This window comes from Sorex araneus, chromosome 5 (genome assembly GCF_027595985.1).
Source record: "Sorex araneus isolate mSorAra2 chromosome 5, mSorAra2.pri, whole genome shotgun sequence".
Taxonomy (NCBI): domain Eukaryota; kingdom Metazoa; phylum Chordata; class Mammalia; order Eulipotyphla; family Soricidae; genus Sorex; species Sorex araneus.
In genome coordinates this window covers 143,806,473-143,829,363 of record NC_073306.1, presented here as the reverse complement: position 1 = coordinate 143,829,363, position 22,891 = coordinate 143,806,473, and the positions used below count along the sequence as shown (strand labels likewise).

General features: G+C 54.1%; 2 protein-coding genes and 1 non-coding gene across 5 annotated transcripts in view; 1 reads left to right on the top strand and 2 right to left on the bottom strand.

Annotated features, from left to right (window-relative positions):
• The first annotated feature begins 406 nt into the window (after positions 1-406).
• On the top strand, positions 407-13,130 carry NELFA (negative elongation factor complex member A). 2 transcript variants are annotated; one of them, XM_055139271.1, is made up of 12 exons: positions 669-711; positions 3,587-3,687; positions 9,339-9,510; positions 9,645-9,806; positions 10,447-10,536; positions 11,042-11,172; positions 11,256-11,325; positions 11,400-11,488; positions 11,831-11,942; positions 12,159-12,442; positions 12,527-12,626; positions 12,708-13,130. In XM_055139271.1, the coding sequence occupies exons 3-12, from the start codon at positions 9,339-9,341 to the stop codon at positions 12,890-12,892; spliced, it is 1,395 nt and encodes a 464-aa protein (XP_054995246.1). In that variant the 5' UTR covers positions 669-711; positions 3,587-3,687; the 3' UTR covers positions 12,893-13,130. The 2 variants fall into 2 exon arrangements, with proteins under 2 accessions (XP_004617457.3, XP_054995246.1); XM_004617400.3 differs by lacking the exon at positions 3,587-3,687 and having other exon boundaries at positions 407-711.
• A 150-nt stretch (positions 13,131-13,280) lies between these two features.
• The window catches only part of NSD2 (nuclear receptor binding SET domain protein 2), a 95,453-nt gene continuing 85,842 nt past the window's right edge, over positions 13,281-22,891 (bottom strand). For both annotated transcript variants that reach the window (XM_055139267.1, XM_055139268.1), the window contains exons 18-22: positions 21,289-21,405; positions 17,645-17,786; positions 17,245-17,351; positions 16,545-16,749; positions 13,281-16,200 (exon numbers count right to left, since the gene is read on the bottom strand). In XM_055139267.1, the coding sequence (XP_054995242.1) occupies positions 15,929-16,200; positions 16,545-16,749; positions 17,245-17,351; positions 17,645-17,786; positions 21,289-21,405 (843 nt within the window). In that variant the 3' untranslated portion in view covers positions 13,281-15,928. The remainder of the gene's footprint in view (positions 16,201-16,544; positions 16,750-17,244; positions 17,352-17,644; positions 17,787-21,288; positions 21,406-22,891) is intronic.
• Positions 18,095-18,220, bottom strand: LOC129405399 (small Cajal body-specific RNA 23). The gene has a single exon (XR_008630551.1). It is a non-coding gene; the product is annotated as a small Cajal body-specific RNA 23 (non-coding RNA).

Sequence of the window (22,891 nt, the reverse complement as noted above, 5' to 3'; positions counted from 1 at the left end):
AGGTCCCCCAGACAGCAGCTCGGCCTGGCACGGAGAGGCGGAGGTTCGTCCGCGGACCGAGAAAGCAGGATGTCGCACACTCAATATCCGCTCCCCGCAAGCGGAACAGCTGGGCAGCAGGCGGCATTGCCAGACCTCAGCGCCGGGTCAGCGGCCAGCGGCCAGCAGCCGCTAGGACTTCTGGATGCGGGGCGGCGGCCCGCGCGCCCGTCCCGCTGAGGCCAGGCCACGCCCTCCCAAGCATCGCACCGCCCACTTCCCCGGAGGCAGCTCCGCCCACCGGAGACCCCGCCCTCCTCGAGACGCCGCTCAGGTTAAGCCCCGCCTAAGACCCCGCCCACCGTAGGCCCCGCCCACCGTGGTCCCAGTCCACCCATCGTATGCCCCTCCCGCCCACTTTAGGTCCCGCCCCCAGGCCCCGCCCCCCCGCCATGTTGGGGCCTCCCGCGGCGCGCAGGTGTCCTCATAAGATGCCGGCGCGGCGGCGCGCGCTCCCCCAAGATGGCGTCCATGCGGGAGAGCGACACGGGCCTGTGGCTGCACAACAAGCTGGGGGCCACCGACGAGCTGTGGGCGCCGCCTAGCATCGCGTCCCTGCTCACGGCCGCCGTCATCGACAACATCCGCCTCTGCTTCCACGGCCTGTCGTCCGCCGTCAAGCTCAAGCTGCTGCTCGGGACGCTGCACCTCCCGCGCCGTACCGTGGACGAGGTGAGGGCGGGCCCACCTCGCGCCCCGCGCCCCGGCCCCAGACCCCGCCGCCCGCCCGGGCCTCGACCGCGCGCCTTGGGCCCTGCCGCCCCGCGCTTCAGGCGCGTCCCCGCCGCCCCGCGCCTCAGCGCGCACTGCGGGAGCGCTGCCCCGGGCTGGCCGCCCCCTGGGGCCGGGCCTCCAGCCGCCCGCGCGGACGGCGCCTCCCGCGGGCAGTGCCCCCAGCCGCCCGTCGTCCGGAACTGCTTTGTTTCCTGGCGGGGGTGCAGGCCCGGCCCGGGTCCCAGCCGGGACCCCCGCATTTCGGCTCGTCCGCCTCCACGCGAGGGGCTTCGAAAGCGCGCCGGGAACGGGGCTTTACTTTTGTTTGGAGGCCACATCCGGCGGTGCTCGGGGTCGCGGCGGGACGGGCGTCCGAGTGCGCTGTGTGGAGTGCCCGTGAGGAAACTCATGCTCCCGGAGGGCGTTTGGGCCCAGCGGATGGTGCCCGGGGTTCCTTCCGGCTTTGCACTCAGGACTCGCTTCCAGCATCTGGGATACCGGGGATCGAACCCAGGTTGCCCATATGTGGGGCAAATACTGTAGTCCCTGAACCAGCCTGCAGATGGTCGCTGGGTTTTGTTTGTTGTTGTAATTCAGCGGAGTTTTTTAGAAAGATGTGAGGGAGAAAAAGAGAGAAAATGTGTTTAAAGAGAGCACTTGGAGCTAGAGAGGAGAGTTCGCTTGGGAGGGCGTTGTTTGCCTTGCACGCGCTGCCCGCGTTTAATCCCTGGCATCCTTGATGGGCCCCCAAGCAGTGCAGGGAGTAATCCCTGAGTGCAGAGAGGAGTAAGCCCTGCGCGTCGCAGAATGTGGCCCCAAAACAAACAAAGATAGAACATGCCTCCTCTAGAGTGGAAATAAGCAAAGTAGAGGCATGCAGACCAGAGCAGTAGTACAGTGGTGAGGGTGAGCCTTGCATGTGGGGGACCCAGGTTCATCCCTACTATTCATTATAGTCGCCTGAGCACGAGAGCCAGGGGTAAGCCCTGAGCAGTGCTGGGTGTGGCCCAGAAACAACCAAGTGAGCCCTTTGACAGCTCTTGAGACGAGACTCTGAAGTGTAGGTCCGTGCTTTTGAGCAGACCACCGTTGACGTCCCAGTTTGTATCCTGGGAAGCCATGTTGCCAGATTTAGTGGTGCTCAAGGGCTGCTCTTAGCTGTGCTCGGAGATGATACCTGCATGCCAGGGATCGGATCTGGGTCAGGGATCAAAGCTTAATAATGGCCACATTCTAGGCAAATGCCCTGCCCTGTCCTATCTCTCCAGCTTGGGGGTCAGGTCACATAATAGTTTTTTTTGTTAACATTGTTTTGGGGCCACACCCTATGACACTCAGAAATCACTCCTGGCTGGGCTCAGGGGACTCTGTGGGATGCCGGGGATCAAGTCCAGGTCAGCCATGTGTGAGGCCAAAGCTCTCCCCGCAGTCCTGTCGCTCTGGCTCCTGGGCATCACATAACTTAAGACGTTTGATTTCAAATGAATCTCCTCACGATTTATTCTCAATATGTGTTCATGCACATGGTGGGAAGCTTCGGGGCTGGCTTGCTTTACCCATGGACAGGCGTGTCTTAGGCTCCCGCCGTCCTGGGCCAAAGAGCACTGCCCAGCGTGCTTTCTGGTCTCCAGTGTGAGCAGAGGCCAGGCGGAGCTTAGCAGTGAGATACTGCAGTGTCCCGCCATGGATGCATCAGCAGGCACTTGACACCAGCCATTTTTCAGTCCTCATTTTGTTGAGGGTTTTTGTTCTTTTGTTGTTTTTTTTTGGGGGGGGGGAGGTAAAATCAGATGCTTTTTTTTTTTCTTTAATCAAATTTTGTCAGACACTGTTAAATCTAACAGGTCCTTGAATACTGTTCCTAAGATTTTGTTGAGTTTTGCATTGATTGGGGTTAAAGGCATGCGGCATTCTTTCCAGGGACCTCTCTACTCTGCGTGTGGATGCGATGCTGGCTTTCTGGGAGCTGCAGGAAGCCCCCATCTCTTCCCTGTTGTGGAAGAGCTGGAAGAGCAAAGGTCCTGTATCTTTGGAGTTTTTGTGGAGCGCACTGTTGAGCCATCTGGACCTGCTGGGCTTGTGTTCTGGGGAGGATATTAATCATAGTTTGTGTTTTCTTTTTTTTCTTTTCTTTTTTTTAAAGGGTGAATATTTTATTTTATTTTTTGTTTTGTTTTTTTTTAATTTATTTATTTTTAATTAGAGAATCACCGTGAGGGTAGTTTGTGTTTTCTTACTACAGTTGGCCTGTGAGGTTTGCTGGGTTTGCTCTCTGCCACTCCCAGCCATATTCCAGAGGCTTGCCTGTAATTTCTCCCCCGTCTCTGATCTGGTTGGATTTTCTGTTTTGTTTTGTCTTTTGTGCACTGAACTAAGAGTTTGTTGATCTTGTTTGTCTTTTTGTTTCTTTTTTCTTTTTGGGTCACACCCAGCGATACTCAGGGGTCACTCCTGGCTCTGCACTCAGGAATTACCCCTGGCCATGCTCAGGGGACCATATGGGATGCTGGGAATCGAACCCGGGTGGGCCGAGTGCAAGGCAAACTCCCTACTCGCTGTGCTATCCCTCCAGCCCCATTGTTCGTCTTTTTTTTTTTTTAATTTAAATTTTATTGAATCACCATGTGGAGGGTTACATAGTTCTCAGGATTATGTCAGTTATACAATACTCAAACACCCTTTCCTTCACCCGTGCCCATATTCTATCACCAACCACCCCATTATACCTCCCGCCCCCCCAGTCCCCGCCCTTGTAAGTGATAAGTTTCACTTCGTTTACGCTTTATCTTGGTTATAGTCCATGTTTCAACACATAACTCACTATTGTTGCTAGGGTTTCCCCCCAAAAAAGAAAAGACAGTCCCACTGTCAAGGAAGCATTTGATGGCTCTCCATTGCTGAGAATGTAGAGAATGGCTCTCCATTGCTGAGAATGTAAGTCCCGCTGTTTGTTACATAACTTTTCTATTTTTTCCCCCCTCGTCCCGCGCCACCGAGATCACGCCTGTTTAGTAATCACCACGCTGCCTGACAAAGGGAAAACAAACCAAAAAAGATGGTTATTTCTCGTTATCAGCCGGCGTGGGGCTCTGGCTTAGTTGATAGTCTGGTAGAATGTCTGCAAGCAGTTTCTGGAACCAAAAGTAATACGCTGGTATCGGCCCCGGCTCGAGATTCCACCAGCGTCCCGCTGTTCCAAGTACATAATAATTTATTCCCTTGTATCCCATTCCCACGCCACCAGGTCCGTGTCAGCTTAATGGACATCATGCTATGGTTAATGCCACGCCGCGTTTCTTCCCGAGAAAGAAGGATATTTCTTCTCAGCCGGCGTGGGGATATGGCTTAGTTCAGTCTATAGAGATGGCTACCACTTTGGTAGCCTTCAATATTTCAGCAAAAGACTTACTATTCTTGTTAGGATTTCCCACCAAAGTCCAACCCGTTAAAAGGGAACCATTTCATATTGGTGATGATTAAATGACAATAGGTTGCGCGGCCATGGCAGCGGCCTCGCGGCTTTGAATTTCTGTATAAAGTCCAGGGAAAGTACAGCCAGAAATTACACGTCGCTACAAACTTTAACCCTATTATGGTCCCCCCAAAGTCCAACCCATTACAAAGGAACCATTTCATATTGCTGATGATTAGATGACATTAGGCTGCCGCGGCCGCGCGGTTTTGGGTTTCTATATAAAAGTCCAGGGAAAATTCTGCCTAAAATTCTATCGCTACAATCTTTTACCCTTCAACAAAAAACTTAGTACTATTGTTTGGAGTTTCCCCCCACGTTAAGCCCTGCCAAAAAGGAACATTTACACATTGCTGACAATCAAGAGATATTAGGTCGCGCGGCTGCTATGGCAGCCGCGAGGTTTTGGATTTCTATATGAAGTCCAGGGAAAATTCTTTTGGTAATTGCATCACTCGCTGGCAGCACCTGGGCCAGAAGCTCCGAGCACACAGTTTGGAGGCATTTTGGGGGCGCCGCTCGTGTCCAAAGTGGTTCAGTTGCCTCCGGGGTCGATCTCGCGCGGGGCCGGAAAGGAGCGTCCCCACATGGCTCTGCGCTTCCCATTGTTCGTCTTTTAAAAACTGGCTCCTGGTTTCATTTATCCTTACTATTTTCTTTTTTCTTTTTTTTTTTTTTCTTTTTGGGTCACACCCAGCAATGCACAGGGGTTACTCCTGGCTCATGCACTCAGGATTTACTCCTGGTGGTGCTCAGGGGACAATATGGGATGCTGGGAATCGAACCTGGGTCGGCCACGTGCAAGGCAAACACCCTACCCGCTGTGCTGTCGCTCCAGCCCCATATCCTTGTTTTCTTAATAGCTTTGTGTGTGAAATAAGTTAGTTTTTATTAAAACTTACTTAGAAAGATGTGAGAGGGGAGAGAGAACACTGACTTCTTCAGAATGGCAAAAGCAAGAAACAGACACACAAGTGAGATGCCTGAGGGAGGGCACAGGAGTGATGGACAAGCTGTTCTTGATTTCTGCCATTTCTTACTTTGTTCCTTCTACTTCTTTAGGCTTCATTTGTTCTTTCCTAGTTTCCATACTGTGGGTGAAGTGGTTTGTTTGTGCTTTACTCTAGTGGCTGCCGGGATTGCTGTCACCTTGCCTTGGTGCTACTTCTGCTGTCCTGTAGGGCTGATGGTTCCTTTCATCTCCTGTCCCTGTTCAAAGACTCTTTATATGTCTTCTCTGGCCCTGTGGGTGGCTAACAGTCTGTTGTCCAGTGTCTCAATGTCGAGCAGTCCCTGATTTTCTGTCTTTGCTGCCTTGTGATGAGTTTTTCATTCTTGCATCTCTGGGCTCTCAGCTGCTGTGCCCGAGGCCAGTGTGCCCTGTGCCCCGCTGGTATTCCTCATGCTAGGGGACAGCATGCCCCTGTGTATCTGCTCACCTGGGCTCTCATGGCCGTGTTGCTGTGAAGTCTGGGGGCCTGACAGTCACAGGGCGGGCACTTATAGATTGATGGGAAACTATCACTAGTTATTGGATCTATTGACCTCACGACCAGCATGTATGTGGTTTGTATACTACTTCCTACAAGAATGGCTGCCCTTGTTTTGTCTTTGTTTTGGTTGGAGCGGCCACTCCTGGCTCTGCTGGGGATTGATGTGGTGCCGGGCTTGGGTTCAAAGCACCCTATTACCATCTCTGTCTCTGTCCTTTGTGCCTGCCATTGTCTTCCTGAACCTGTTTGTGTGCGAGCTGCAGGAGTTGGGCAGTTTCCTGACCCACACAGCCTCGCCGCTTCTCTGCCAGCCCATGGGCATTCAGAGACATTGATAGAAGGAGTGGCTCTCTGTGCTCCTTGCGCTGCCCAAGGCTGCGCGGTATCCCGAGCGGAGCTGGTCTCCGCAGCAGGTGCTCCACGTGACAGTTTGCCTGAACAGGCTTTCCGCTGCATGCATCTCCATGGGGAGAGAGCCCTCGCGGGGAGGGCCTGCGTGCTCTTTGCTCCTTGCTTGGGGAGTTGTATTAGAGAAATCTAATGCGGACGTCGGTGCTGTTGTTCCTTTGTTCCCTTGAACCCGGTGCTAAAGCCCAGTTTGGGTTTATTTTCCTTGGCACCTGTGGGCCTCTCAGATTGTGCACAGTCTCCTTCACAAGAACTTCTCTGCTGCTCTTTTTCCTTCCCAGCTGTTCCTTCTTGGTTTCTGTTGGAATTTTTTTGTGTGTGTGTCACACCCAGCAATGCACAGGGGTTACTCCTGGCTCATGCACTCAGGAATTACTCCTGGTGGTGCTCAGGAGACCATATGGGATGCTGGGAATCAAACCCGGGTCGGCCTCATGCAAGGCAAACACCCTACCTACTGTGCATGCTCCAGCCCCTCTGTTGGAATCCTTGTGGTTGGAGTCTGTACCTCTAATATTGACAAACATATGTCTTCATTTCCTCATTCTCTTTTCTGTTCCCTTTTCTCCATGGTGTTTGAGGATACTCATTCAGTGTTTGGCATCTCCATCTGCTTCCTGCTGTTTCTTTCCCTTTATTTCTGAGGGAATGAGCTCTTTGATTTTTCATCACAGTCCCCTCAAGCTTACGGATTCTCTGTTCCAGTGATTTTTTTTTTTCCAGATTATTTACATCCGAAAAATGAGGGGCTTGTTCTCAAGTCTTCCCTGGGCAGTCAGAAAGGGTGTGTGCAGTGAGTTCCCCAGAATTTGCTCACTGTCCTTGTCCTTGATTTTTCCATTGCTCCTTGGGAGTTAGGGGCAGACTTAGGGTTGTTGCGAGCTGCAAGGTCAACTTGGTATCTGGGGCTGTGCTGACCTAGACAGGTGTAGCTTGAGAGTTCAGTCTCTGAGCCAAGTTTGTTCCACCTCAGAGCTGTGTAGGCGGCCTGGTGGGTGGGGGGCTGCAGGCTGCTGCGTTGGTGCCTGGGCCCTGGCTACATGCACCGTCCAAGCCCCTGCACTACTCTGTGTCCTTGAGTTTCCACAGTGCCCATGGCTCTGACCTTGGAAACCGGCCTGAGACACTGCAGCTGCCAGATTAACTCAGGCCACTCTAGCCTCGATTCCAGTGGGGTGGTGGGGTACTCTCTCCCCTCCCGATTCCCCTGAACAGAGACCCTGCAGCTGGTGTCTGACTAGGGCTGTTGAGGGGGGAGTCCTGCCTGCCCTATGCAGGGCAGTTTCTGTTTATGGGCCCAGAGGCTTTCTTTCTCCTGCCTTCGTGGTCCCAGCCCACCTGTAGGGTTTTTTTTTTTAAATTTAATTAGTGAATCACCATGAGGGTACAGATACAGATTCACACATGTTAGAACTTGTTCTTCCCTCATACAATGTTAACAAACACATCCCTCCACCAGTGCCCAGTCTCCATCACCAATAAACCCAGTATCCTTCCCCCTCACCCCCCAACCTGTAGGTTTTTCTAGGCTTATCAAACTTTAGTCCAGTGGAAACTAAGAGAACCGGAGAGACTGTAGTGGGGTCAGTGCTGCCTCGCACACGGCAGGTCCGGGAGCTCGTCAGGGGTGTGTCCTAAGCAGCCCCAAAACTGAAGAGAGAAGATGAGTCCTGGATTCCACAGGAGAGGACAAGACCGCCCCGAGCCTCTTCCCTTTCCTTATTTTCTTGTTATTAAAGAGCTTCTAGAGCCCGTGTGAACTGGCCACGTCGCCATCTCTTTGTGGGCCCCTGCTTTTGGCTCATTTCACATCTGTCTGTCCAGGCTCCCCCCCCCCCCCTTTTCACCTTTTCTGTTGTGGGGGCTCCTAGGGTAGCTCATGGTGCTGGGGATCAAGTCCCGGACCCTGCAACATGAGTCTGCGTCTCAGCCATGGTCCCCACCTCATGGACTGTCACCGTTCCTGCCTGCTGGGCCTGTGAAGCCGCATATTCCTGTGGTGCCTGCTGCAGCCCCCTCGGTGCTGCCCTGCCTGCTCTGGGCCTCTCCTGCACTTGCTGGGTCCTTGTCTGGGGTTCATCTTCAGAGGGTGCAGCTGAGCTGCCCTCTGCCCTTCTGTGCACCCAGAGCATGTCCCTGTGTGTCAGGATGGCTGAAGGCCTCCAGAGCTCTCAGTACTGCTGGGAGTTCATGACATGCCTTGCAGCCAAGAGCATCTGGGTGTCCCCTGCTCCCACGCCTTTGCCCTTTTGCACTGCACCAACTGATGCTGGGGTCAAGTTCTCGGTACCCTGCTGGTGGTCTGGTGGCCTGTGCCATCCTCTGTCATTTCCTGGCTCCTCTCACTTGTGCTCCCTGGCTTTCTCAGAGACATTCAGAGTCTGAGAATGTGGTTCAGGAGATCTTCACGGGGCCAGAATGCCTAGTGCTCTGCCTCATGTGGCCCCCGCAGCACTGCTGATGTGGCTCCACAGAGTCACCTGGCCCTGGAGACCCCTACATTTCCCCTTCTTGCCCAGTGCCTACCAGGGAGAGCCAGGTCAGGTTGCTGGTCCCGAGGCTTCTGGAGAACCTGTTACCGCAGCTCAGGTCCTTCTGCCACTCCACATCTCAGGTACCTATGCAGGTGTGGATGGGTGTCTGTCTTCCTGCTCCTTTGCTGTTTCCTACCCGACTCTCTGGGCTGCCCTCATGACTGAAGCTGACCTCTGTGGCTTCGCCTTGTCCCCAGGGACTCGAGTGTCTGGGGCGTGGTCCCCAAGGTTCTGGGCAACAGCTAAATGTAATGCTAGGTTGGGTGCATCTTCCTTTCCTGTTTCCTTTGCAAAATGTTCGTTTGCTTTTTTTTCTTGTTTTTTTTTTTTGTTGTTGTTGTTGTTTTTTGCCGTGATGAGGCAAGTGATGCTGTGTGAGTGGTCAGTGGCCAGCAGGGACGTGGCTTTGTTGCAGGAGGACACAGGTGACCTGGCCAAGGCTCCCATGAAGCGACAGGGGGGACCCCGGGGCAGAGAACACCCCACGGATGTCCAGAGAAGCTGCTCAGCCCATCTGCAGAGCCTTCCTTGCCTCTCTCCCCTCCTGGCCAGGCCCAGCCCGACCCTTGCTGTCAGCGAGGGGGCACTCACCTTGCTTGTGTGTGGCCTTGGGCTGGGTCACAACCCACAGAGGCCTGCAGGTGTGACCCCCTCAGACCCGAGTCTCCTTCCTGGCAGATGAAGGGTGCCCTCACAGAGATCATCCAGCTTGCAGCTCTCGACTCTGACCCCTGGGTCCTCATGGTTGCCGACATCCTCAAGTCCTTCCCAGACACGGGCGCTCTAAACCTAGAACTGGAGGAGCAGAACCCCAACGTGCAGGAGATCCTTGGGGAGCTCCGGGAGAAGGGTACGTCTGAGCATTGACGTGGGTCCTATGCCCTGTGCCCTGCGACCTCTGCTTCCTGTCCTGATGCCAGCCGAGCCCCCTTTGGCTGAGACTCTAGTGAGTTGAAGTATGTCCCACCCCCATCTACCCTGCAGTGAGTGAGTGTGAGGCATCGGCCATGCTGCCATTGGAGTGCCGGTACCTGAACAAGAACGCACTGACCACCCTCGCCGGGCCCCTCACGCCCCCCGTCAAGCACTTCCAGCTCAAGCGAAAACCTAAGAGTGCCACGCTGCGGGCGGAGCTCCTGCAGAAATGTGAGTGGCCTGGCCCCCACCCCTGCAGGCTCTCAGCTTAGGGTCGCAGCTGCAGGTTTGTGGGGGCCTCTCCACTCCCAAGATGCTGCATAGCACCAAGTGCAGGCAGACTCACAGTCTCATGGGCAGACTGGCTCCATCTCCCAGCACTGCCAGATGTGACCCTCTTCCCCCAAACACACGTGTAAGGTCATTGGTAAGTTTTCTCTAGTAGTGGCTTGTAATACGTGAGCCAGTCCCTGCTGGGGAAAGGGCAGAAACATCACTTCCGGCAGAGAGAAGGGGGCACCAGGGCCTGTGCACTTGGAATGGACAGGGGAGGCCAAGGATCTGCATGTCAGCTGGGGCCCAGTAGCCAGTAAGAATGGGGCCCTAGCCAGTGATGTTCTGGGCCCAGAACGGGCAGATCCAGGACCCCTGCCCCCACACCCCTGCTTCTGGCTGGACCTGGCTTTATTGGAATCACGTCTCTGGGTCTGAGGGAGGTGCTGACCAGACCAGCTGCCTCCCAGTGATGCTCCATTGTCAGCTCAGCATCTCCTGTAGGCATCCAGGGTTCCTTATCTTGCTGCCGTCACCCCTGAAGGTAGGTGGCTACAGGGATAACCAAGGCAGTGCTTGTTTTCCTGCCCTCCTGCAGCAACCGAGACTGCCCAGCAGCTCAAGAGGACCGCGGGGGTGCCCTTCCATGCCAAGGGCCGGGCGCTGCTCCGGAAGATGGACACCACAAGTAAGCCGCCTTCCTTACCTCCCCACCGCAGGGCCTGGCCCCAGATGCTTCTCCCAGCAAGGCTTTGTGGTGCTACTATCAGACTCAGGCCCAGGGTGGATGGCATCAGGGGCAGGAGCAGGGGTGAGGGGCCCAGTGAAGGACCTGGACAAGTTTAGGTGAAAGGCTCGTTGGACTGGCGGAGATGGTGGGCCAGCTTGGGGGACCCAAGGGCCAGGAGATGGCAGTACCCTCAGCTCCTAGGGAACTCTCTTTAGGAGACAGAACCCACAGGGCAGCTGTGGGGACTGAGCTGAATATGCCCGCCTGCGCGCCCCACCCCCACGCCTCTTCGGCCTGAGCTGGGCCCACCTGTGGGCACTCTGGTATCTGCCGTGTCTAGAAACTGCACACATGGGGTGGGGCGGGGTGGACATCGTGTCATTGCTCCCCATGGTCATGTCTGAGTGGTGGCCTCTGGGGGACACAGGAGGCTGACAACGCCACCCACCGGTGCTCCCTGCAGCCCCGCTCAAAGGCATCCCGAAGCAGGCACCTTTCCGCAGCCCCACCACCCCCAGCGTCTTCAGCCCTGCTGGGAACAGGACCCCCATCCCGCCTTCCAGGACCCCTCTGCGGAAGGAGAGAGGAGTGAAGGTGGGCATGGCACCTGCGTTCCCGGTCTGCTTGGCCTGGTGCCCACTGCTGCTCTGCTCTAAGGGTGCTTCTGTCCTTGGCAGCTGCTCGATATCTCGGAGCTGGACATGGTTGGTGCTGGCAGAGAAGCAAAGAGGCGGCGGAAGACGTTAGGTGCGTGGGAGGGCGCACCCCTTCTCTTCTGGGGTGTTGTCCTGGCATGCTAAAGGGCTCTGCTCTGTCCTCAGACACAGAAGTTGTGGAGAAACCAGCCAAGGAAGAGACCATCGTTGAGAATGCTACTCCTGACTATGCGGCCGGCCTGGTGTCGACACAGGTAGGACCCTGTGCCCAGGCTCAACTCTCCACCAGCACCTGGCGGGTCACTGTGGGGGTTCCCATATGTGTCTGTGCACATGATGTCCTGTGTATGTGGGGCCTCCATGGGGTCCCATCTTGGCACAGACCTCGTGCCCGGGCAGCGCCCCCCTGAATGCTGCCATCCTGTGTGCTCACAGCTTCCTTTCACTGGACACTGTTGTAGTGAGGAAAGCCTGTTATACTTTGGCTGGTTTGGGGCTTCCTCAGGGCTATGCTGAGTTGGCCGCAGGTCATGGGGAGACACCCCAAGACCCGCGCTCAACCTCTTCTAGGAGGGCCCAGAAACTCTATCTTTCAGAAACTTGGGTCTCTGAACAACGAGCCTGCGCTGCCCTCCATGAGCTACTTGCCAGCTACACCCAGCATGGTGCCAGCATCTTCCTATATCGCCAGCTCTGAGACACCGCCAGGTCAGTGGGCAGCAGTTGGGGCTCCCTGCTTGACAGGAGGGAGCTGAGAATGGCACTTCGGGTCAGGATGTGAACCCATTTGCCTGTTGTAGGGGGCTCCAGGTTCTCAGCACAGACCTGTCTGTGCCAGACAGAAGCGCTTTTCCACATTGTGTGGTCCATGGGGTAGGCTGGGGCCAGCAGTCAGGGCCCCTCACCAGACCTCACTGCCTGCAGCTTCGTCTTCCCGGGAAGCCAGCCTGCAGGCCAGCCGGCCCCCTGAGGAGTCCAGCACCCCGAGTCCGGCACTGCCCACACAGTTCAAGCAGAGGGCACCCATGTACAACAGCAGCCTCAGCCCTGCCACACCTGCACCCTCCCCTGCAGCTCCCACCTCGCCCTTGACACCCACTTCGCCCCCAGCTGCTGCGCCAGTGACCCCAACACCCCCCACAGCCCCAGCAGCCCCACAGCCCCAGCCCCCACCACAGCAGCAACTCAAGAAGAACCTCTCCCTCACGGTAGGTGTCCTGGAGGGCTGGCGGGCAGAGGGGGTGCAAGGGTGCCTGAGAAAGCCAGGTCCCCACACACTCTTAAACTTACAGAGAGAGCAGATGTTTGCAGCACAGGAGATGTTCAAAACGGCCAACAAGGTCACTCGTCCTGAGAAGGCACTTATCCTGGGCTTCATGGCCGGCTCCAGAGGTGGGTCTCCAAGGCAGCCCAGTGGGGTGGGGGGTGGGGCCTGGGACCCAGTGCCTGCCCAGCAGCCCCTACCCTCCACAGAGAACCCGTGCCAGGAGCAGGGTGACGTGATCCAGATCAAGTTGAGCGAGCACACAGAGGACCTGCCCAAGTCGGACGGCCAGGGCAGCACCACCATGCTGGTAGACACCGTGTTCGAGATGAACTATGCCACAGGCCAGTGGACACGCTTCAAGAAGTACAAGCCCATGGCTAATGTGTCCTAGAGCCACGCGGGTCGGGCCAGGACAACCTCCTCCCCCCCCCCCACTCCAGCCTTGGCATTACTTGGGTGTGGGGTATTTTGGACTTGATTTTTAAAATTTTAATATGGGTTATGATATTTTGTGATTTAAAATACTTTTTTGGATTCAATATTACATTTTTGAATGCTAACCAGAAAAGTTATAATAACTTCAAATTTTTGTCACTCTCAAAAAGATTTTTCCTTAAATTCTACTGACAGGCAAGGTGTCATCTTTGCTAGAGCAACACCTTCCACCTGGGTTGAGGAACCCCAGGGCCCTCACTGCCTGCAGGGTTTCTGTGTCTTTTGTACATATGTGGCATTTAAGAGCAGCCTTTGGGTTCCTGTTTTCACTGTAAAATGGGGGCATTAAAGTTTAGCTTTTCTAAAGTCAGCCCTGGAGCTGTGTTCTGGGCCTTGTTCTCTCGGCTCAGGTCCGGCACCTTCGGGTATAGGGTAGTGGGGATTTGGAAACCATATTCTGTCTCCAGGAGACCTATTTTCTCAGTTGGTGTTGGGATGCAGAAGTCCCTCAGTGTGGTGTGCACAAACAGCTCGATGGTACTGCAAGCCCAAAATTCCAAATAAATCCCACATGAAGGCTTAAGAAAGGCCTTTAAAATTTTTTAATACAAAAATACTCATACACAATTTTCCAAACACAACTTACCACTTTCAATGCTAGTTTCCCCAACTGGCAATTCTCAAATCTACATTTCAGTATATCCCCCCCCACCCCCAGATGAATTTCAAGTTGACTCTTGGCACCAATGAGCACCCAGTGTCCCTGACGGGCTTGAAGCACCGGCCTGACAAGCACAGTTCAGGTCCCATGACACAGCATTTACTCTATGACTAAATGTTCACTGAACACTACACTCCTCATAGCACCAAAATTGGGGCAACTCAGTCATTGCAGTGACCTGAAAACAAGCTTGTCTGGAGCCTAAGAACATGGTAGTTCAGGAAGGTGAGCCCTGGACACATGGTGGGTTACTGAGACGTCATATGAACAGCCCTGAGTGTGTGTGGGAGGGGAGGGGGCACCCTGATACTCTGCAGATGACTGGTCAGACACCCCACAGTGCTCACCTGGGTCAGGTTGGGGGGGGGGTGTCTAAATTGGTTTCAGTGCTGTCTGGGTGCTTGGCTGTTCCTGCTCCACACAGATGATAAAGGATCAGAAAGAAGTGCCCCCCAGCAGACTTTGATGTTACTGCTGTCTGCTGTAAAGGCTCTGAGAGCTCGCCACAGTCCAGAGCCAGAATATGCTGCTCTAGACATTCACAATGTTAGTGTCGTCTGGAAAGAACCCACATTCAAAATTTTTCCAGTATTTCATACTTCAAGAAACAAAATTTGGAACAAATACTATAGTGACAAAATCACAAGATCTTCGTACTGTCAAATACAAAAATAAGTTATGCTGTTCCCCAAAGTGCACTACATTACACACCTAATCCTGGTGTTCAGACTCAGGTGTCCTTTTCCCCCGAACTAAGCTAGACATGAGGAGAACTGGTCTCTGAGTCAGTCCAGTATTTCTTTATGACAGGTTGGGAGGACTCAGTTCTAAACCAAACAAACTTCACAGCCACCATGCCAGCCAGGGGGGCAATTAGTGCTTGGGGAAGTGAACTGGGGACTCAACCCCAGGGCAGATTCTGATCTCTGCCTGAGCGTGCACATCCCAGGGCCACAGAAAAGTCAGGAACAGGACGTGCATCCTGCTGTCCAACAAGCTAAGCAGTGAGAGGAATGAAAGGACTGTAAACGCATGTGGAGAAGAGATGTCCTGCAGTATTTAAAGAATAAAGCGCCTGCCACCACACTGGGAGGTGGGAGTGGAGGGGTCCCTGAGGATGTGCCTGATTTCCTGGGGTAAAGTTCCATAGAGATACGTCAGAAGTCTTACTCCACGGGGGACCTGGGCCTATGGGTAACTTTCCTCCCAGGAGGGCCAGAACACATCCAGAGGTTATTTCCCCACCATGCAGGAGAAAATGGCTTTAAAAGGCCAGTTCTAAACTGTGGTTCTCCTCAGACCTGCACTTTCCCCTGGACACTCTGGATCACCAAGTGGGGCACCTACTGCCACTACTGGGCAAACATAGGCTGAGGAAATTATTTTCCCTGTTAGCACTTTAGTCAGTTCACCAGGGGCCACACTTTGAGTCTCCTACTTTTGCTTAGAGTCATATCAGCACACGTTTCTATTGAGGGCACCTGTGAAGTTTAGCAAGAATATACTGGATAAAAGGCAGAAGTATGGGAAGAAAAGCCAGAGTAGGTAAACCTGACTTCCCTCCCCTAGCCAAGGTGGGAAGTACCTAGCGCGGCTCAGGGAAACACACCAGCCCCTGCCTGTTCAGGGAGGAGGTGAAGGTGGTAGCTGCCTGCAGCAGAGCTCAGCCACACCAAGAGGGAAGCCTGGGAGGGAACGTTGGAGCCTGTTCACTGGTCTCCGTCTGCCACAGCCGCTAGTTGGCCGCTCCCCGTGAAAAGCAGTCTGAGGAGAAGCTTCACATTAGTACAAAGACAAACAGCTGTTTCCTAAGAGCAGAATAACAATAAAAACCAAACACGGTACCCAAGGAGTGCAGGACATGAGGCAGGGCCCCCTGGTCTGTCCTGAGTGCTGACTGAACTGGGATTAGGGAGAGAACAGTGATCACTTAGGAAGAAATCCTAGCCTACACTCACTCTCCAGGGTGAGAGCAAACATTTCACGTGCCAGTAAATCTTCAAGCATAACTTGAGCCTAAGAAAGGAGCAGGGGAACCTTGATGTGCAGGACTTCAAGTGTAGCTGTAATGCTGTCGAGCAAGGCTGCTGTGTCCTGGAATGTTCACAACCACGTGGCTCAGACGGGTCTTCAGTGCAGACGCAGCCAGCGCTGCAGATGATGGCTCAGTGGCGGGGAGGCACCCCCTAGGAGGCGGGCGGAGCTGGACATCTGCCCACAAGGCAGGTGGGCCGCCCACACCGCCCTGATCGGCCCAGCCACCGCCAGGCGCTATTTGCCTTCTGTGACCCTCCGCCAACACCTCCTTTTCTTTCTCTTCCCCTTGGCCTTCCCAGGCTCTGGAAAGGGTTTCTCAGTCTTGGCACCTCGAACTGTGTCTGCCCCCAAGTCATGCTCGCAGCAGTATGAACGCCCGTCCTGGGTTGAGACGAAGGCTGTCCCGTCTTGATGCTCCTTGCAAAACGAATTGGGGCAAAAGTGGCAAAAGGAAGTCGATGGTTTGCCACAGACGTCACAATGATGCCAGGGACATTCCCATTTCCCTGCAACAAAACAAATGGTTAGATTATCACAGAATCATTATGCTTGAACCCTGAAACCGTGAAAGGAATTGGAGGCAGAAGCAGCTCTTCCCAGGCAGCTGTGGGCAGCACGCAAGGCAGCCCGATGCTGTCACCACCACTGCCACTCGGGCATGAGTGCCGGCTCACCCTCCACACACAGAGCTGCTGGCCAAACAAGGCCGGCCCCTGCCATCCTGGGTCATGAAGGCCAGATGGATTTGGGGACAGGGTGAGGGAGGCACGGGCAGAGCAGGGGCCCTATAGAGAGCAGACAGCAAGAACCCAGGACCCCCCCAGAGGACACACACAGCCCTGTCACCCACCGAAGGGTCGCTTGCCCAGGCCCAGGCAGGACAGGTGGTAGGCCTTGGTGCAGAACTTGCGGTCACACAGCACCAGCTGGCCCCCGTCGCCACAGCGAAAACACTCATCCTCAGATTTTTTCTTGCCTTCACCTTTTGTCCGCCGCCGCCTGGCTTTCTTCTTGGTCTTTTTGCCCTTTTCCTCTGAAGAAATGGCTGCTGAGGTCTAGAAAGTGAATACATGTCAGTTGGGAGAACTCTGAAAGCTACTGTGACAAGACAATTCAGCTCTGCACAGAGGGCCCTGGAGCTGTTCTCCATGGGCATTTATGGAGAGACACATAGCCACGGTCATCCAGCTCACTGCGACAGGCAGGGCCACAAACAGTCCTGTTGCCTGGAGACATGGGTCAGTGGTTCTGACAGGCACAGGGTGTCCTGCTTCTTTTCACGAAGGATTTACGTAGAAACGACAACAAATGAGAAGCAAAAGCATCTGCCCGGCTGAGTATCAGATGCCAACACACTCCTCCTGGACCCAACCATATACAACATGTAAGTGCAGGGCTGGGAGCATGGCATGGCCAAGGCCCTACTGTATGGTCCCAGGAGCTTTGGGGCCCCTGCTGCCCCAGGAGGAGACTGAGGTGCTGGCGCACAAGTCCAGGGTAACCCAGGAACAGACCTCCCTCCAGAAAGCCTGCGTGGACAGCAAGGTTACCTTTGGCCTGTCCCCGAGGAACCCGCTGCAGTTGGACGCCCCACACCGACAGACCGTCTTTTCGTTCCCCAGACAGTCAAGGTTGTAGTTGAACGTCAGCTCAGTTCCTGTGGAGACACACCCCTGGAAACTCTGGTCTGGCTCAGGGCCAGGACCATTATGATAGAGGTTGGGGGGGGGGGCGCGCCTCCCAATACCAGTGCTCAGGGAACTGGGAACATTCAGGACACATTAATGTTCAGGCCTGCTAACCTGAGGCCAGAAGCATTGGGACTGAGAGTCCTTGAATCCTCAAATACTCTATTTCCATACCTAAACTTTTCCATTTTGCTTCATAAAAAAGATAAGCAAACCAAAATCAAGCTTCTGATACACTCCCACCCCCATGATAGCCACATACCTGCTGGGATGTCACACACAGCAAACAGGCCCACTCGAGTGTCACCGTTCACTGTCCATTTGAGTGTCTCACAGTTGGGTTGGCAGCTGTGATTCATGAACCGAGAATAGTTCCCTTTGGGGCCAGCATCAATGATACGATCCTGTAAGGCACACTTGAGTGTCAAATAGTGCCTACCTTGCATGGTCAGCTCCAGCTACTATGTTTGTTTCTGGACCACCCCTGGCAGCGCTCAGGGATTTCTCCTGGCTCTGCACTCAGGAGTTACTCGTTGAGTAACTTGGGATCTTATGGGGTGCCGGGGTGTAAACCTGGGTCAGCCATGTATAAGAAAAGTGCTGTACCTGCTGCAGCACTGTTCCAGCCCCAATTACTACATTTTTAATCACTAATTACTACATTTTTAGTGCTAAGACTTAGAAACAATTTAGTGCTAAGAGAAACAATTACTGTTGTACTGAAAACCGTGGTCTCCCATGTCCACTCAGACAGGGTACCCCCAAAACCAGTTCAGTCTCTCTTGCTCATGGAGGGCAGGTCAGGACCACACGGAGAAGACCAAGCCCTGGTGAGCATGGACAGGGCAGTGCTCTGGGAGGACCAACAGTGTCCACCAGATAGATGATCATAAATGATTGAGTCAGTAGGAACCAGAAGACCACCTAAAGCAGACAGACAAGAACAAGAACTGCTGACAACAGTGGGCAAAGGGAGCATGCAAATATTTCCAAAACAAACTCAAACAAGGTCAAAACCGCACCGCTGCCAAAGCGGATGATTAAAATAACGAGGACATCTGACTCTAAATCCTTGATGCTAATGGCTGGTTGGTAAGGGCAACAGAACCTCTAGAAAGCCATCTGGCTAGAGGGAGATGGTTCCTAACAAGCACATCGTGGCGCACAAGGGAGAGCCTGAGGGATCAGCACCTACTGGCTGCCCCACAGGAGGAAACCTGGGTCAGGCCAGAGCAGGACTGAGCTCTCCACCTGGAAACACCTTCCCTCTTCCACTCAGCTTCCTGGTGACAGACAGCCCATGGTTCCTGGCATGGTGTCAGGGCTCCGCTCCAGCTGCCATTGCAGGTATGTGCTTTGGTCTCCCAGCCTGCCACCATCCTGTCACCTGCCTAAGCCCTCAGGTGGGTGACGGTGCCCCTTCCAGAGGAAGTCTGGGGGTGCTCTCTAGATGGGGCTAGCTAGCAGCTATCACAGTTCCTGTGCTGTGATGGCAACAGGTGGGCGTCCTGCTTTCAGAGGAGCACCTGCTCGAGATGGGAAGACCCCATGCCTGGCTTCCGGCCTCTGTGGAAAACAAATCCAGATGACTGTCAGGCCCAGAGAGAGGGCTCTGCAGGCTGTGGGCACATGCTGTGCTCATGGAAGTCCCAGCTCGATCCCCAGCACAGGTCTGGGCCTCAAATCAAACAAAATAATGGTTTTTTTTTCCACAAAGTCGTGACCTAGTTTTACAGTTCTGTGTTGTGTACTTATCTTTCCTCCTGTGAGTCCTCAGAGTCCATCCAGCAGAGTGTTCTCCCTTTTCTGAACGGAGCTTCTCAGGGGCAACTTAGAAGCGAAACTGCGTGCCATGGGCGAGAGCAGCACTTTCCTGCTCTTCCTGACTGCCCAAGGAGTGTTACACTGCTCGAACTGCTCTTCACTTCTGCCAGTGAGTCCCCCACTGGGCTCTCAGCCACCCAGACTTCGCCGAGAAACCCCCTGCTACTCCTCCACTCCCTCCCCAACCCTACTCGCACCTAAGCCCACTCCAGGGGGCTTAGGGCTGACCCTGGAGAATGTGTCTGAAGCACAAAATGCCAGTTTGAATGTAAGACGTTCAAAACCTTCTCTGGCACATACATCTCCATGGTCTTCCATTTCTCACTCATTTACTGGACAGTTCCTCTGTCACTTAGTCACCTGCCTAGGGTCTCTGGCTGACTTAAGACAACAGACTCTCTTCCTTAGTCTCTTTTCCCTGCATCTCTCCTACTGCTACTTCAAACAGCTAAGTCGCAGCTGTGGAACAGGCACTAGTTCGGGAACTGGAGGGAAACTCTCCACAGCCCTGGGCGCTTCCTCTCAGCGATCTCCTGGTCACTCTTCTCTCTTCCCTCCTCTTTCTTGCTCTTCCTCTTTTCTCTTTAAGATCTCAAATCTAGGGTGTCACATGTGTTACATGTTCTACCACTGAGCTATATACTCCCTGGAGTGGGCTTATGTGCAAACAGGGTTGGGGAAGGAGCGGAGGAGTAGCAAGGAGTTTCCCGCACAAACCCAGGACCTTACATTTCCAAGGCAAGTGCTCTAGTACTAAGCCACTCCCTGCCCCCAGAAGCAATTCTCCTTGGTTTTCTTTAAAAGCTTCTCTTTCGCTTATCTGTTGGTTTGGAGCTCACATTCAACAGTGTGTGGGGCTCCTCCCAGCTCTGTGCAGGAGAGCCTGCATGGCAGGGGAAGTCTGTGCCAAACCCACTGCGTGTCCTCTTCTTTGCACAGGGGTCACTCCTGGCTCATGCACTCAGGAATTACTCCTGGCAGTGCTTGGGGGACCATATAGGATGCTGAGATCTGAACCGGGGTCGGCTGCGTGCAAGGCTAATGCCCTACCCGCTGTGCTATTGCTCCAGCCCCCACGTGTCCCCCTCTTACCTGCAGTGGGCTGGCCTCACTCTGAACCACAGGTTCCTTGGTCACCTGCCTCTTGGGAACCCACATCCTGGGAAGAATGTGACCCAGCACGCTCCTGGGTCCCTTCCCTTCTCATATGTGGGGGTCTCCTCTATTGCTGAGTCCCATCCCTGGGCCCAGGTCCTACTGCTCCCTGTAAATCCCTTTATATTAACTAAAATAAAGTGGAAGCCACTACAATGAACACCAATATGCCCATCACTCAGATGCACCACCTGAATCAGATCCGCCACATTTCTTTCCTCTGCCACTGCTTACACTGCTTGTGCGCGTGCACACACACTTGCCCCGTGTCCCCTGAAAGTGAGTCCACAGCTTCACCTGCGGCCTGAACAGCTCACCCCTTCACAGGGAGACCCCACCCACTGCTGGGAACACAGGACAGGCACCTCGCCCACACAAGTGTCTCCCTCACTGCTCCAAAAAAGTCACACGGTCATGGCAGGAACGCAATCACTCCACTCTCTGCCTGCTATCCAGAACCTCCGTCCCACATGGCACAGCCCCCACAAGCAACTCACCCCTGCCTGCCATCCAGAACCTCTGCTCCACATGGCCCTGGGCCTGTGCGGAGCCCCAACCCACACCCAGACTCAGGCCCAGAGACACCTCGAACCTGCCATGATTACAGGATGTTCACAAGTCTGGACTCCAGAGAAGCCACAAGTAACCCCTACGTCTTCACTACACACTGAAATGATGTGGCTGCCACTAGTCTGTGCTCTTCTGTCCCCTGGCCCTCTAGGATGGCTCCGTATGCCTCACGCATTTCGGCACCAAGGCCCCCAGCCGCTCCCCCACTGCCCAGTAGGAATTTCGGGAAGACTACCCTGAGAAGGAAACGTGCAGGAATTTGACAGGAAGCAGCTATATCAACAAAACCGGTGCTGCAGGGACGCCTCTTTCTAGACACTGCAGAACTCACAACAGGGTACCTGGGACATGAGTTACCTTGTCTATGGTGAGCATGTAAAAGTGGGTGATGTCGTTCTCATGTGCGTATTTGATTCTTGCCATACACTCTTCCTCGTCAATCAGCTCACCGACATACTCATTCACAAACTCTCCCTGGAATAAGAGACTGTGGATGAGGACAGATAGCAGACAGGCAGCCTCGGCCAGCGCTCAGGAGAGGTGCCACGCACATGTGATGCCACCAGGCCTAGTCTTTCAGCATTTACAGGCTAGACTCAAGATGTCACAGTGAGAAACTGACCCAGGGCTTCCTCTTGGGTTTGTTTTTCTTATTTTTTTTTTAGGCAGGGGTTACCCAGTAGTACTCAGGGGCTATTTTTGGCTCAGTGTATGAGGTCATTCCGGCAGTGTTCAAAGGACCACACTATACCGGGGTCAAATCCAGGTCTCCAGCACACACAGCATACACTAGAGCCTGATCTTAGCACTATTTCATGTTTTGGTTTTTGGGGAAGGCCACACCTGGGAGTGATCAGAGCTGACTCCCGGCTCTGTGCTTAGGGATCACCCCTGGTGAGCTCAGGGGACAGTATGGGGCACAGGGATGGAACCAGGCCAGTCGTAGCACTGTTCCATTTCTGCTTCCCACAGTCTTATCATTGGCAGCAATGTGACGAGGGCTCCCAGCCTTGACGGGGCGGCCCACTCCATCAAGTTCTCCAGCAGAGAAAAGGGTGGGAGAACTTGGCAAGATACAACACAAGAATCTGGGCAGTCACTGGGGGCTGAAGTAGGGACTTGGCCACAGGCCTTTATGTGGCTCCCACAGCCTGGATCAGCCCTCAAGAAGAGCTGGGCCCTTTCCCAGGAAAGACAGAAACGGAATTTACCAGGACCAACCAGAGCTGCCTCAGAAATGTGCTCGCAAGTGCTCCAGGGCATCCTGGCTGCTCCCTGCGGACAGGCTTACTTCTCAAGTCCTTGATCTCAAAGCCACTTAAAACAGGGCTGCAGGGCTAAAAGTGATGGTTCAACAGGGAGGGTGTTTGCCTGGCACGCAGCAGACCCGGATTTGATCCCTGGCATCCCATATGGACCCCAGAGCCTCGCCAGGAGTAATTCCTGAGTGCAGAGCCAGGAGTTAAGCCCTAAGCATTGTCAGGTGTGGCCCAAAAACCAAACCAACAAAGAAACAAACAAAAACGAGAGGCAAGCCATAAGAGGTAGCAGAAATGAATGTGTAACGAAGACTATTATTCAAATGCCTCACTATTAGTGAATGCGTATGCCACTCTACATACTATAGGCCTGGTTGCACGAGCACTTCTCAGTCCAAGTGGAGAGAGCTTAAGACGCCTTGTTTCATTTCATCAAAGTGACCATCCAGCCGTGGAGAAAGCGGTCAGAGTGGGACAGACTGTCTCCTGGCCTCTGGGATGGGAGGGCAGTGACTCTAGTACCAAGGCACATCAGCACTGTTGGGGACCACAGAGATCAAAGGACAAAAAGCTATCCAAATTTTGATCAGAATGTTTTAGGGGAAATTTAAGAGTTTTACTCTGCTTGGGACTGGAGAGATAGCACAGCGGGTAGGGCGTTTGCCTTGCACGCGGCCGACCCAGGTTCAAATCCCAGCATC